Genomic DNA, 15673 nt, shown 5'->3' on the forward strand with positions numbered 1-15673 from the left:
ATAATTCCTCCCTGACTCTTCTCTCTATAGATAATTCCTCCCTGACTCTTCTCTCTATAGATAATTCCTCCCTGACTCTTCTCTCTATAGATCATTCCTCCCTGACTCTTCTCTCTATAGATCATTCCTCCCTGACTCTTCTCTCTATAGATAATTCCTCCCTGACTCTTCTCTCTATAGATAATTCCTCCCTGACTCTTCTCTCTATAGATCATTCCTCCCTGACTCTTCTCTCTATAGATAACTCCTCCCTGACTCTTCTCTCTATAGATAATTCCTCCCTGACTCTTCTCTCTATAGATAACTCCTCCCTGACTCTTCTCTCTATAGATAACTCCTCCCTGACCCTTCTCTCTATAGATAATTCCTCCCTGACTCTTCTCTCTATAGATCATTCCTCCCTGACTTTTCTCTCTATAGATCATTGATGTCTACAGTAGACTAAACACCTGCTGGATGAAATATGTAACTGCAGGTCGATACGATGCTTGAAGTCGAGTTGCATGACGGGACCTAGTTATCTGAGACACCACTATAGGCATAAAACATTTATATGTAGTCTCCTCTACAATTCAGATATACTAATGTGTATTACAATTTTCAAACGTAGCTGTATTAACCTAAACCTGCTTGGTTTAACACACATGACAAATATATCCTGCTCACCACGAACAGGAAGGCTGACACCGAGGAGGATTGTGGGTAATGGCAGTATTTGCAACTTTAGTTTATGTTTTACATGCTTTATTGAACGATATAACATTAAATTCAGTTACAGAGTACTTAAACATATAATAATGAATATACTGTCACAAAAAGTTAAGGGTTGGTGGAATTCAACACATGATGTTTAAGTCACCGCTGCTTCATCAGACTATTCTGAAGTCACGTTTAACTTTGTGGACTTTATCAAATCAGTCTATTTACATCATTATACAGTGAATATGTGTGGTCTTTTAGTACGAACCATGCTCTTTTATAGCGATATGCCCTCTTAAAGCGAGGAGTTTTGCGCGTTGTTTTTCTCATCGGTTGGAAGGCGCCGCGGTGACGCCATCACGCACTACCGTCTTCGAGCCTCCTCACGCCTTTGAGGGCGTTCCCGGCGCGCGCGCTGAGAAGTTAAGACTATACTTTCAGGGATCATTTCTATAGTTTTTAACTAGGAAATGTGTTTCGAAAGTGTTGCGTTTCCCAAACCACGATGAAGAGTGATAGTGCTCTCCTCTGAGCGTGAATCGGGTGATTATCTGTGATTTATTCTCGGATTATTATCATTGATGAACGTTCATGGCTTCTTTATGAATCTTTGAGGGAGAGAGCACGTTCAGAGTGGTTTATTTTACATGTAAAGATATTTGTTATGACAGTATAGTTCTTTGTATTTGGTTGGTTAGGTTTTATCGGAGTCTTTTTTGTCCAAGAGCAGCTCTTATTGTTTTTAATGGGCAAACATCAAATTCTCTGTAATTGTTCGCTAAATTTAGGATTAAATTTCATATTTGTAATCTCCAATGAAATCGTATATCAACTGTGTCATAAGTGTTGTTTCTTTTGCTCAAATAGCGTTATACAAAGTTTATTTCTCAGGCTAGATCAGTCAGTGCGCATGCGCAGTCCTGAGTGCGCGTCTCACTGTTTCTGTAGCAACCGGGACTTCTAACGGCAGCTGCAGTGACGCGCTAATTTTACCGATTAGCGATTGGCTCTTTCATTCAGAAGGCGGGGCTTCCTTGAGCGGTCATGTTAAAGTCGAAACATACATTGTTTACATTATTGTGTTGCTTGGCAACCGCTTCTGAGGAACTACATTGTTTGGCGGAAGAATAATGCTTTTATTAATATCATTTCACTTTATTTACTCTGTTTTATTTTGTGAAATCTTATTAAGTATATGGAATAACCATTTTATAAACGCAATAAGCCCCGTGAAGCCGTGGTTTTATAACAGCTAACGTTACGCCCTTTAGCTGTTATAAATTCACTGTAAACCAAGGCTTCACGGGGCTTGTTACTTTATTAGATTAGATATTTTAAAAAAATAATGCTGTAATGGACTTTTTAAGATATTCTATATACATTGTGTTTTAAATGTCATCTTAAATCAAGGTTGTTCTAATCCACCAATTAAATGTAGTTGTATTTATATCTTTGTAGATGTATTTATGCTCTCTCTAAACAATCTACAAAAAGACTCTCCTTTTTTAAATTATACACATTAAGTATTAACATTGATTCAGTTAATTAAAATGAACTTACATTATAAATCACTTGTTAATGGGTTCACCAGATCCATCGTGGATTTTTCGTGTCAGCATATATTTAGGCACATTTGGATAAACTGTGAATCTATGCATTTAAAGTGGTTCTAAATGCACACAATCCTTTCCGGTGGCAAACCAATAGTTTTCATTGGCAATTAGCGCATGAATATTTTAGTTAAACTTGCACTACAATTTTTTTTTAAATCGCAGTATATTTTACAAAAATGGCATTTTGAAGTAATTTAAAAATCTGGTGTTTAAGTAGTTCACTCAAAATGAGAAGTTGCTGAAAATTAAACGTCTTATTGATTGATTTGTTTCTTACAAACATAGATTTTCACGTCACAAGGCATTAATTGATGAACTGGAGTGGTGTGTATTATTGTGATGTTTTTATCAGCTGTTTGGACTCTCATTCTGACGGCACCCATTCACTGCAGAGCATCCACTGCTGAGCAAGTGATGCAATGCTACATTTCTCCAAATCTATGCCTATGAAGAAACAAAGTCATCTATATCTTGGATGGCCTGGGGGAGAGTACATTTTCAGCAAATTTTAATTTTGGCTGAACTATTCTTTTATATACAATCTTCAGTGGGCTTTGGTGAAGGCAGTACAGTATGCAGTTGCAAACATCAGCCAATAGATCGCGCTGATGCTCAACTATTTAACCAAAACACATTTATAGTCAAGACTGGTTATTACAAAGATAAAGGCCCCATGTAATGTTCCTAATGCATTAGATTAAACAATCTAACAGCCTCTATGTTTGACACTGAAAGACAGCTTTCAACAAAAGATTAACAAACACAGACATATTCATTACTTTATCACTTGTTATGTGATCCTTGCATATATCAGTGTTAACCGGTGGCTTTAATGCTGACAAAACATCCATCAGCTCTGTTTGTGCAAAAACCATCTCTGAGACAACCGAATTAGAGCATTTCAAAATAAAAGTGATACAAAAGATGCAGTCAAGTATTTAGAATTGAAGTCACTTCAGTCAAACAAAGTTATCTAATATATAAATGAGTTCATAACAATATTATAGGCCCAAGGCCTTGTAAACTCTATGAAACCAAAGTGTGTGCGTGTGTTTATGTCTGTAGATGCCGCTGATGCCACCATGTAACCTTTTCCTGGAGGTATTCCAGCAGCAAGCGCTTCAGTCCAGTCTTTAGTGTCCTGAAATGTGAGAAGGATTTCAAACACTGGAACACATCAGCACATGTGAATTATACACCCAGTTTCACTACGGGATTATGATGTAAAAGCTGAGTCAGAGAGTGGGATCACCTTGATTGATGGCAAGGATTTTGGAGTGGAAGTTTTTGGGGTTTGGTCTCTTCACATGTACTCGTCAATCAGTAGCTGCGCCGTGCGAACGCCGAGCTCTTTTGCCCTTGTGTAGCTTATTTTCTTAAAGAATACAGCATGAGATCACATTTAGTTTAGCTGTTTCACTCATTAATGTACCTTTAATAAATGACGATATGAACACAAGTATGAGCCTCACCTTTTGTATGGTTTCATCCACTAAACCTCCAAGGAAGTCGACTTTATCTTCCTCCACGTGCTCTAAAGCTAACAGGGAAACTTGTTAAATATTTACACAGAACTAAAATGAAAGAAACATGTCTTGGAGCATTCACATTAATTTTATCTTAACTTTACGACTTAACTACCTTAATATCACACTCAACCAATTTTACTTTCACATTCGACTCATTTATGATTGGAACACAATATTCAACGTGGAAAAATGACACAGATGGTGTATAAGGCAGTGTTATTGTTAAAGTGGTCCTATTATGCTCTTTTACAAAGTCTTGATTTTGTTTTGGGGGTGTACTAGAACATGCTCTCATTCTCGGTGGTTCGAAAATCTGACAGCCTGACACAAACGGCTCGATTAGTTCTGGGTTTAATGAAGGCCCGGCTTCCGAAAAACTAAATGTGTTGTGATTGGTTAGCTGTCCCAGTGCATTGTGATTGGTAAACAGCTTAGACATGTTTCAGTACTGCCCCAACAGCAAGTTCGTCAATCATTTCGTCATATCAATTCAGACCTCGAGAATATAAGACGATCGCGCAGAACCTTTGCATGCACGGATATTGCAAGACATTAAAGTGGTAATGTTATTGTTGTTTTTTGGCTAAATCACGTTTTAGACAGGATGTCAACAACAGCTTGAAAATAACTGCATTGACTACAGACAAGTGCAACTGTAATATGTATTATGTTTATTGTTCTTTAATTCTAACATTATAACATGAATTGCACTGAAGCTGTTATACAGTTTAATTTATTTAGACCAGAGTCCCACAGACTACAAAAAAAGCTTAGATGACGTACTAAAATGACTAAAACCGAAATAAAATAATATAAAAATAACAACATTTTATATGTATATAAACTAATAAAAAAACAAAACAAAATTGAAGTTAAATATAAAAAATAAAAGCAAATGAATATATAAAATTAAAAACCATTAAAAATATTAAGAAATATTATAATGATACATAAATAATATTAAAGTTGTTTCATATTACATTAGGTTAATATAGAATTTGGATAAAAATGCCACAAAGACAAACATTATCACCATTTGATACAGTGTGTGCCAATGAACCAGGACCATGCACTTAAAAAATAGGCTAAATTTTGATTTCATGTTGACTTTTAATGCTTAATGCAATATAGAATATGTGTGACATGAACCTTCACTTGCGTCCGGGGTTAAATATATCACATCTTCAGAGGGAAACAGATGAAACCAGCTCTCCTCAGTCACATCAATCTGTGGGATTCAGAGACGCAATAACTGTACATCATTTCTATGATTCTGCTTTTACTATTAAACGTTTTAAAATTAAGAGTAGACTAACCAAATAATTTCAGGAAGCCGTCATTCATCCGAACACATTCCTTATGCAGAAGACTCTTTTAACTCGGTCAGAAATATGCGGAAAGGCTGGAAGGCTTTCTTATTGCATCTGTAGAGGCGCCTGATCTGACATGCAAGACGGCTGATTTCCTGTGAGAAAAGAAAAATTTTATAAATAAAAATCTCACTCTACTTATCAAGCAAGCAAGGTCAGGTTTCAACTTGCCAGACTGCAGAGATTGTCAGTCATGCTGAGATCAACACACAGGCCAGGTCTTGCTCCTCTGGCCTCCTCCAGTCTCTCTTTGGTTATTGCTTTAATGACACGTTTACTCAGCTGCAGCTCATTCACACCTGCAAGATAAAGATCTAATCAGTTAGGAAGCAGCCTCTGTTCCAAAATGTAATACAATAAGCCCTTTCACAGATACAGACGTGTCAGGAAAATTACCTGTAAATTGCCGTAAGGAGATCATGTGAACAGGACCTTTTCAAAAATATATGAGAAGTTGTAACATTACCAGTAAGTTGCCGTAATTCTTCAAAATTCAAAAGCTCTGGGCCAATCATACCATTCTGATGCAGATGGTGCATTTACTCCACGCTGTGATTGAAGTCGTGTAATGCGATCTCTCTGGGCCAAAAGAAGCTTCATGTGAACATTTGGCACAAAAATGAAAACATCTGCAAAAACACTGATCAACAACACCGGGAGGAAAAACACCGGGAGGCGCAGCTGTTTAGAGGTCATTTCCATTTTATGATGTCAAATAATTTACCGGTAATGTAAAACCGACGTGTGAATGGTGCTACGGTGTTACCGGAAAAAAAGATGGAATGCCGTTGCCTGTGTGAACAGCGCAGTTTTGAATTTACAGGTAAAGTCGTTCTGGTAATTTTACAGCAATTTACTGGTATTACTGTGTGAAAGGGGCTAATATGTGACCCTGGACCACAAAACCAGTCATAAGGGTCAATTTTTTTTAAATTGAGATTTATACATAATTTGATATGGTTTGTTAGGATCGGACAATATTAGGCCGAGATACAACTATTTCAAAAATCTGTAATCTAAGGGTGCAAAAAGATGAAAATATTGAGAAAATCGCCCTTAGAGTTGTCCAAATGAAGTTCTTATCAATGCATATTACTGATCAAAAAGTATGTTTTGATATATTTACGGTAGGAAATTTACAAAATATCTTCATGGAACATGATCTCTACTTAATATACTAATGATTTTTGGCATAAAAGAAAAATTGACAATTTTGACCCATGCAGTGTATTTTTGGCTTTTGCTGCAAATATAACCGTGCTACTTATAACTGGTTTTGTGCTCCAGGGTCACATATACACTACTGTTCAAACGTTTGGGATCAGTTAGAAGTTTCTGAAAGTCTCACCAAGGATGTATTTTCTTGATCAAAAATACAGTAAAAACAGTGAAATTATTATTACTATTTAAAATAACTGTTTTCAATTTGAATATATGTCCGAATGTAATTTATTCTTGTTATGCGCAGCTGAATTTTTCAGCATCATTACTCCAGTCTTCAGTGTCACACGATGCTTCAGAAATCATTCTGATATGCTCAAGAAACATTTCTTATCATTATAAAAGTGTAGAAAACAGTTGTGCTGCTTCATATTTTTTGTGGAAACTGTGATACATGAACCAGGATTTTTCAATGAATAGCAAGTTCAAAAAAGAAAAGCATTTATCTGAAATGGAAATCTTTTATAACATTAAAATGACTTAACTGCCACTTCTGATCAATTTAATGCATCCTTGCTGAGTAAAAGCATTCATTTCTTTAATACTCCAAACTATATCTAACAGCACTCTAATGGTTCAAAAGAGAAACAAGACTAATTGTTACAGTATAAATGAGTGCTTATGCATTAAAATATATACCTGCCTTTCTCTGATTAAGAGGATTTTTAAAAGAACAATATTTATAAAGCTGTTGCATTATAAATGCCTTTAAAAAGGTATATATTTAAATAAAATAAGTAACCTTAAATTCCATGCATAAAATACAAAATGTAATTTTAATATTGTAAATTCAAAATTTCAAAATGCTTCGAATATAAATGTAGGCCATGTCACGATAAAATGATAAAAAACTTTGATGTTACGCTGCTAAAGGTAATCCCAGGCCTAACTGAAAGAGGAAGCATAGAATAACTGATATACCTTCAATACATAAACATCTAAATACCTAAAACCTTTCATAAACCACCTGGGACATTTAGGCGCATCGTCACACTGTGGCTGTATGTTTACGTGTTTTATATAGCCTACATTACTTTTTACAGTATTTTCTAGTGCTGTCAAACGATAAATCGTGATTAATCACATCCAAAATAAAAGTTGTATAAGTGTGTGTACTGTGTATATTTATTAATACACACATACAGCAGACAGGACTATAAATACACAGGATAATGAACTCAAAGGGGTGGTGATTGCGCAGTGGATAAGACACATGCCTTTGGTGTGAGAGACCCGGGTTCGAATCCACTGTGAGACACCAATGTGTCCCTGAGCAAGACACTTAACCCCTAGTTGCTCCAGAGGCGTGCGACCTCTGACATATATAGCAATTGTAAGTCGCTTTGGATAAAAGCGTCAGCTAAATAAATAAATGTAAATGTAAATGTAAACACACCTGGAACAGAATAACCTACTAATCACATTTAACAAGGACAGGAAACAAACCAAATATAGGCATGGAAACACAGGGAGCACGTGGAAACACAAGGCACACACAACAGAGGTCTGACAGTTATATATCTTTATTACATAGTTTCTGAGTTCCACATTTTTTACATGTGTTATTTACCAGAAGCTTTTATGATCCAAAGGAATTGACAAGACTGGAGTATTACAACATAAGTGATTCATACTCATGACACCAATGCATTATAGTGCAAACCAGAAAGCATATCTAATTTTAGACACACGTGTTTTTTGAAGGAGGAAAGATATTCACATATGAATGACCTTTTATCTATAGAAATGAAATCAAACTGATAACAGGTGAAAATTGGCTGCATGCCGCTTCTGTGAATCAAAATGATAAGCACTACTTTCTCATGAGCAATAAATCCAATCAAATTCCAAGACAGCATGTGAATTTCTTTAGTAAGTGGATTGCCCCACAATACGGTACATGTTTGGGATAATGAACGAGGCTTGTGATTTCATCAGACTCTCATTTAAACTCCATCTGGACTGAAATCATTGTGAAATTTAATATCCAAGAAAACCTGCTGGGAGAACGATTTCTTGAGAAAATTTGACTAATCTCCTCAAAAGACACTAAGCACAATGGATTTTTTAAAAAGAAAAGATTTATTAAAAAACATCCTCCATACATTCCACACTTTTTTTTTTTTTCCAGTGAAACGGCAATTACAAGCAACACCAAAAACTTGTGTATCAGTATAAAATTGAAACCGTTAATCAATCAGTGTACGATATGTGTGTAGTGTAGCAGACACATCATTTTGGTTCATCTTGAAATAACTGTCAGGACAAACACATATTAATCAAAATGAGAGGCTTACAATACAAGATAAACTAACAAACAGAAAATAGTATTCTGAAGGAACCAAAAAGATGTCAGAGACAAGTACTATAAACACTTGAGTCTTGAGAGTAGTGAAAATCAGAGGGTTACAACATAAACATCCTCTACACTTTCTTGATCACTCGCTCCTTTCTCTCAATGAACAGAATGAGTTTCTTAACCCATGGTGTCCTGGGGTTCAGACAGATCCTCTCTCCACTTGACAAACCAGCACTGAAAAGATCAAAAAATATATATTACATTTATGTAGACTTTTCACTACAGCTGAAAAGTTTGGGGTCAGTAAAAAGTAATGAATAGGTTTATTAGCAAAGTTGCATTCAAAAGTGAAAAGTTATTTTTTAATGTTCTATTTAAAATAAACTTTTGAACTTCTTATTCAATATTACGCAGCACAATGGCTTTCTAAAATTAATAATAAATGCTATTTTGAGCAGCAAATCAGTATATTAGAATGATTTCTGAAGGATCATGTGACTCTGAAGACTGGAGCAATGCTGAAAATTCAACTTTGCATTTAAAAAAAAGGTTTGTTTTTACAGCATTTTTGATCAAATAAATACAGCCTTGGTGAGCAGAAGAGGTCTGTGTTTTACAGAATGTGTAGTTTTACTAGTTTACTAGCTAATAAAAAATAAATTGCAATTGTTCAAAAAATTTGTAAGTGTTCAATAATTCAATGCTGTATTTAAAAATACAGTTATATTTTAATGTTATATTACATTATATTATTTTACGAACAAATCTAAATGAAAATGTCTAAACTATATTTTTTGCTGAGATTTGATGTAGTGACACAATTTTGCGTCGTAATTCGTAATGATGGCATTGTGCAATGACATAACATCATTTGGCAACTTTTAGCAACACATCGACCTTCCTTTAGCAACTTCCCCTGAAAATGATTTGGCAACACTGGTCCAGTCTCGTAACTGAGAGGTGAATTGAAATACTTTAGCAAGATGCTTCACTGGTTTGCAGAAATACTTACATAACCTCAGTGGTCTTGCAGTGTGGGCCTCTGGGCAGGATCTCCACGCGGCGCAGGTTCTCCTGAGGGATGATCCGCGACTCCAGCCTCAGACACATGCAGCGGCTGTTGTAACCCGCACCCAGAGGCTGCACGGCTGGGGAGGAACAACACCACTGTCAGTCTCTGGGAAACTGTGTCCAGCAATTACACAACTGTAGACTCACATGTGATTTAACGGTCATGTGCAAAACAGTACCCTGGAGTGCAACAGTTTTGAGGAAACGTTAAGCAAGTTCATCACGGTTCCATGGAAGATGCTGACATGGTGTACAGGGACATACATGGCTTGAAATATTCAGTGTTGGGGAAAGCTACTTTTAAAAGTAATGCATTAAAATATTGCAATAGTAACTAATGACTTTTTATGGAAAGCAATGCATTACATTACTTTTGAGTTATACTTTTTAAATCTGGACAGGGCTTACTTGTTTGTTTTTAAGAGAAAAAAATTATTTTACAAACGTAAAAGCCCTTTCACAACAAAAGTGAAATGAATACATTTCAGGCTGAAGGAAATGTAAATTCATGTCTGTACAGAAGAGAGTGCAGCTCAAACGAATTGCATGAAGAATATGATGCATTCATTATATAAAATGGGATTAAATACATAGCATAAATGATATTTGTCTTATTTAACACAATTATTGCAGGATTGTAGAATATTCTGAGTTTGCATTTGACTGTTTTTATTCATTTTGAGGAATACTGAATATGTATTTTTCAAATGAGATGAGTAAATTCTAAATACATGTTCATATTTAGTCTAGAATTAAGCATCATATGCACACAGTGCTCACAACGCCTCTGCACTTACTCCTGATTTCTCTCAACATGGCAACACAAGAGCTGTCAGTCAATACATGGTAACTCATATTTCCTTCTAAATTAAAAAGTAATGCTTCAAAATATGTGGACGATCTCAGTGAATCCAGTAATTAAAGTCTGTTTTTAACCTTATCTCGGGTCAATGTTATAGCTATAAATTTGTCGACATTTTAATGATTTGATCATTTTATAATAAAAAAGAAAGCATAGTAGTTAATAGTTTTTGTTGCATTTACACCGTTTTGACCAGCACAGTGAAGCAATTGGTTCAAGTGAATTCCACTCAACTGGGGAAAATACATGCAGCCGCTTATTTGTTGAAATAAGAATAGAGTCCAGAGTATTTTTTAGAAATAACATGCAATGCTTGTCCTGCTGGAGAAATTTTACATGGCTTCTATTGCCAGTGGATCTGGTTTCGACCTGGTAGACCATCAACAAACCAGCTAATTAGTGATTTAAGTTAAATATCCCTGCTAAAACAAACAAACAAAAACAATAGAAACCATCACAGAAATTCTAATGGTTTCCACTACAAATATTACAAACCATCAACGTTTTAGCCATTAAAACCATATAAAAATGTTTTCCTGTAGTGTGTTTTGGTACATACTCCATTTGGTTTTAACAAGCCATCAATAGAAGGTGACCAATTACCAGAAGAGACCAATAGGCATCATTACAGTTTCCATTAAAACCAGTACAATTCCCATTATAACCATTAAAACCACATTCTGTGAGGGTTTGTATTGTTTTCTCAGCAGTGATGATAAACAAATAGTGAAGATGAAGCTTACCATCGGACAGAACGATGCTGGCTCCAATAACGGTTAACATCAGGAAGGCGTTCATGTTGGTTGAAGCTTCTGCAGTTGATTTCTGTGTAGAAACTCTGAAGATAATATGCTGCTATATATATTATGATTTCAAAGGCCTCGTGATCCACAAAGTAGTGATTTTATTTCACTTCTCCTAATCGTTCTGTGTGTGGTTCTGTCTATTCGTGTGCGTGTGAAGGCTCATGTGTAAATATGTGGTTTGAATCTGTTCACATGTTCATCAGCTGTGGGTCATCTGGACACATCTCATGTTCGGCCCGGTTACCACGTTCAAAATCCCCCTGGAGTCCCAGACTGTTTTTACCAAAAATTATACATCAAGTGCATGATTTGCATTTGACTGCTTACCACAGGTGGAACATTTCTTTAATAGCCCAAACAAATCAATGAATTGTTCATTATGAAATTTAAAATTAGAATATATTATTATATAAATATTGAATATATAATTAATATATAATTAATTAATATTAATTATTAAGAATATATCAATAATATTAATTAATTAATATGGATATAAATAATAATGTTAACTTTATAAATGTTAATCAAATGATCATCTTGTTAATAACCTGATATTTATATTAATATTTGCTATTTGTATAATTGATATTTATAAGCATTGACATTACATTTAAGCATTTAGTAGACGCTTTTATTCAGTGACACTAATACAGAGCAAGTTTCACAAGACAAATTCAAAAATTGGTCTAATAATTATTATGCTGTGCGTTCTGAGACTGAACAGAGCAGCAGTCTTACTACAGGACATGAGAGAAGCACACATGTCGAGTGAATCATGTTATCGGGAAAGATAAATCTGCAAAAATATACACGAAGGAAGAGGTCATCATCAGTTTAGAGGCATAATACATGAAGACAAATGAGTTAATAAAAAAAAACCTCACGAAAAGTTACAGCACAGGTGCATTTATTACTCATACATACGCTCCTATGACTTTCATGCAGGAGAAAGGCATTTGATGTGGAAACCTCTGGTGCAGATCTATCTATCTATCTATCTATCTATCTGTCTATCTGTCTATCTATCTATCTATCTATCTGTCTATCTGTCTATCTGTCTATCTATCTATCTGTCTATCTGTCTATCTGTCTATCTGTCTATCTATCTATCTATCTGTCTGTCTGTCTGTCTGTCTGTCTGTCTGTCTGTCTGTCTGTCTGTCTGTCTGTCTGTCTGTCTGTCTGTCTGTCTGTCTGTCTGTCTGTCTATCTATCTATCTATCGTTCTATCTATCTATCTATCTGTCTATCTATCTATCTATCTATCTATCTATCTATCTATCTATCTATCTATCTATCTATCTATCTATCTATCTATCTATCTATCTATCTATCTATCTATCTATCTATCTATCTATCTATCGTTCTATCTATCGTTCTATCTATCTATCTATCTATCTATCTATCTATCTATCTATCTATCTATCTATCTATCTATCTATCTATCTATCTATCTATCTATCTATCTATCTATCTATCTATCTATCATCTATCTATCTATCTATCTATCTATCTATCTATCTATCTATCTATCTATCTATCTATCTATCTATCTATCTATCTATCTATCTATCTATCTATCTATCTATCGTTCTATCTATCTATCTATCTATCTATCTATCTATCTATCTATCTATCTATCTATCTATCTATCTATCTATCTATCTATCTATCTATCTATCTATCATATACTGCTACTGAGCAAAAACTCAACTCAGCTAAAGAAGAAGAAAAAAGAGCCTCTCACATTCAGATGCTTTTATTTACAGCAAATGTCTTAACATGTTCAAATATTTATATTAATATAAAATGTTAAACAACTGGAACATAATACAGAACAAGTTTCACAAGAATCTAAAGAGCAGAATAATGAGTCCCTGAACAAGAGGAGGGTCAGCAGAAAATGTCACAGTGAGTTTCTTGCTTCCATCGGCTGCTTTAAGTATTCGATGTGTTATTTGCTGTGTCTTTGTAATAAGTTTCACCATTATTTTTCAGCACACAATATTTTATAAAAATACTGTTGATTGAATACCAATAACAAAATGAAGTGCATTTCCTCCCTTTTAAAAACTTATTCTATAATAATATATATCCCACTTTATTTTGCTCTCCTAACTTCTGTATACTTAATTAAACAGGATTATTTCAACCATTATTTTGGTCGCTACCCAACAGATAAGAAATTGTGCTCTATGTCTTGCAAGTAGTTTTTAATCTGTGGATAAATCTACAAAAATATACACGAAGGAAGAGGTCATCATGACAAGTTACAGCACAGGTGCATTTATTACTCATACATATGCTCCTATGACTTCCATGCAGGAGAAAGGCATTTGATGTGGAAACCTCTGGTGCAGAGCTACATTAAGCGCTTTAGAGAGAAGACCAGTGGAAGTAAAAAAGCATCTTGCATCATTTAGTATGTATTATGAAATCACCATAGGACATTTACCCAGATAGCAAATAAACGCACAATTTTTTTTTTTTTTTTTTTTTTCAAATCAGTCATGCTGCAAATGTTTAAATCTAAAATAAAATAATTTAAAATATTTTGAATATAATATATAAAACAGATCATATCATATTTAGTGAAGTGGACAAAGAACAGAAGATTGAGGAAAAACAACACCATTTTTTTTATTTTTTTCTACATTACAAAATTGTCCATATTCGTGCAAAGTATTAGCCAGCAATGTTGCTTTCAGCCAAAATGACAATACATTTTTTTCACAGGTCTGTAGAAATATGCAGAAGAAAATTTGTGCTAGAACATACAGTAAGAGAAAACATACATTTTTGCATGCAAACACAGATGGGAAATTATCCTTCGAGGATCTTTTTCACCCATTCATCATTGGGATTGAGGCACGTCTGTCCATTGTTCAAAGTGGCACTGTAAGACAAAAAAAGTTTGTTAGGCAATTTCTGGTCAATGTCACATTTTTAATTTGACTTCATGCATTCAGACTTCTGCATTGCATTGATCTCTGCTTTATGTCACACTCACATGATCTCCACGTTTTTGCACCATGCTCCAGCAGGAATCATTTTTACTTTCTGTATTTGTTTAGGGTTAATTGGTTTTCCCAAATACGTTCCAACACACAGGCAGCGTAGCTGTCTGGCAGTGATGACTTAATGAAACAAGATAGAAATAAGAGTATAAGTATCTCTGTAAGCTCTACAATATTTATTCAACATATACTAGCATACTGAAATAAACCCTTAATAAAAAATAAATACAAAAAAATATTATCACAAACAGTCACATTCACAAAATGACTCTGCTTACCTTCTGTTGTGAACAGCAGTGTCATGCATGTCAGAAAAACAAAGGCTGCTGATGTGAATTTCATCGTTGTGCTTTATAAGTGATCAATGCATAAGCATGTAAAGAATAAAACCGCAGATGTTTCTTAAAGAAATCGGCTTGTCCGTCTGTTGATAGTGTTTGTGTATGATTTGGCAGAACACTCTCTTTTAAAGAACCCCGCTTGCTGACATTACACTTATCAAAACTAATTGCGCAACAGGTCCTCCTCCTTCAGTAAACCCAAATTCCAGCGAATTAACCCAGGAAATTTAGAGTAAAGCACTCGCAAAATGCACTGATGATATATTGTTTACAGTTTTATAAGCATTTTCAGACAGAAATGATCTGAGTAATGTAAGGCAATCAGATTCCAAAAATTAAGTACTTGTAATTAGGTTAATTACACTTTAAATGACTCGTAGTCAGACTTATAATCAGGCAATAACTGATTCAGAATTCTCCCTAATTCTTCTTTTTCATCTTTTAAATCTGATTGCGTAATCCATATTACATGTAATCAGTATCTACCCGCTCTGCATGTACAGTGCTTTCTAGCTTTTGATTTTTCATTTTTATTACATATTATTGGCTTTGATCAACAAACCCCTTTTGGGAAGGCCTGCCTTACATTACTCAGATCATTTCTGTCTGAAAATGCTTATAAAACTGTAAACAATATATCATCAGTGCGTTTTGCGAGTGCTTTATAGTGCTTTACTCTAAATCTCCTGGGTTAATTCGCTGGAATTTGGGTTTACTGAAGGAGGGGGTATCTGTTGTGCAATTAGTTTTGATAAGTGTAATGTCAGCAAGCGGGGTTCTTTAAAAGAGAGAGTCCTGCCAAAGCATACACAAACACTATCAACAGACGGACAAGCCGATTT

The 15673-nt window shown here is 34.8% G+C and overlaps 1 protein-coding gene and 1 long non-coding RNA gene across 2 annotated transcripts; both read right to left on the reverse strand.

Annotated features, from left to right (window-relative positions):
- Positions 1-7938: 7938 nt before the first annotated feature.
- Positions 7939-11650, reverse strand: LOC306888423 (interleukin-8-like). Its single transcript, XM_079446704.1, has 3 exons — positions 11408-11650; positions 9744-9879; positions 7939-8965 (listed from the first exon to the last, which is right to left on the reverse strand). Exons 1-3 carry the CDS (start codon positions 11460-11462, stop codon positions 8857-8859), a joined length of 300 nt encoding a protein of 99 aa, XP_079302830.1. The 5' UTR covers positions 11463-11650; the 3' UTR covers positions 7939-8856.
- Positions 11651-14090: 2440 nt separating this feature from the next.
- Positions 14091-14996, reverse strand: LOC306882868. The gene is made up of 3 exons (XR_013785303.1): positions 14769-14996; positions 14484-14610; positions 14091-14369 (listed from the first exon to the last, which is right to left on the reverse strand). It is a non-coding gene; the product is annotated as an uncharacterized lncRNA (long non-coding RNA).
- Positions 14997-15673: the final 677 nt, after the last annotated feature.

This window comes from Barbus barbus, assembly GCF_936440315.1.
Source record: "Barbus barbus genome assembly, chromosome: 2".
In the NCBI taxonomy this organism is placed as follows: domain Eukaryota; kingdom Metazoa; phylum Chordata; class Actinopteri; order Cypriniformes; family Cyprinidae; genus Barbus; species Barbus barbus.

Bases quoted from the DNA above. Each gene is read 5' to 3' on its own strand.
- LOC306888423 (XM_079446704.1), bottom strand. From the start codon at position 11,462: ATGAACGCCTTCCTGATGTTAACCGTTATTGGAGCCAGCATCGTTCTG. The intron at 9,880-11,407 runs GTAAGCTTCATC...GTTCCTCCCCAG, and splicing joins CAGCATCGTTCTGTCCGATG to CCGTGCAGCCTCTGGGTGCG. The intron at 8,966-9,743 runs GTAAGTATTTCT...TGATCTTTTCAG, and splicing joins TGCAAGACCACTGAGGTTAT to TGCTGGTTTGTCAAGTGGAG.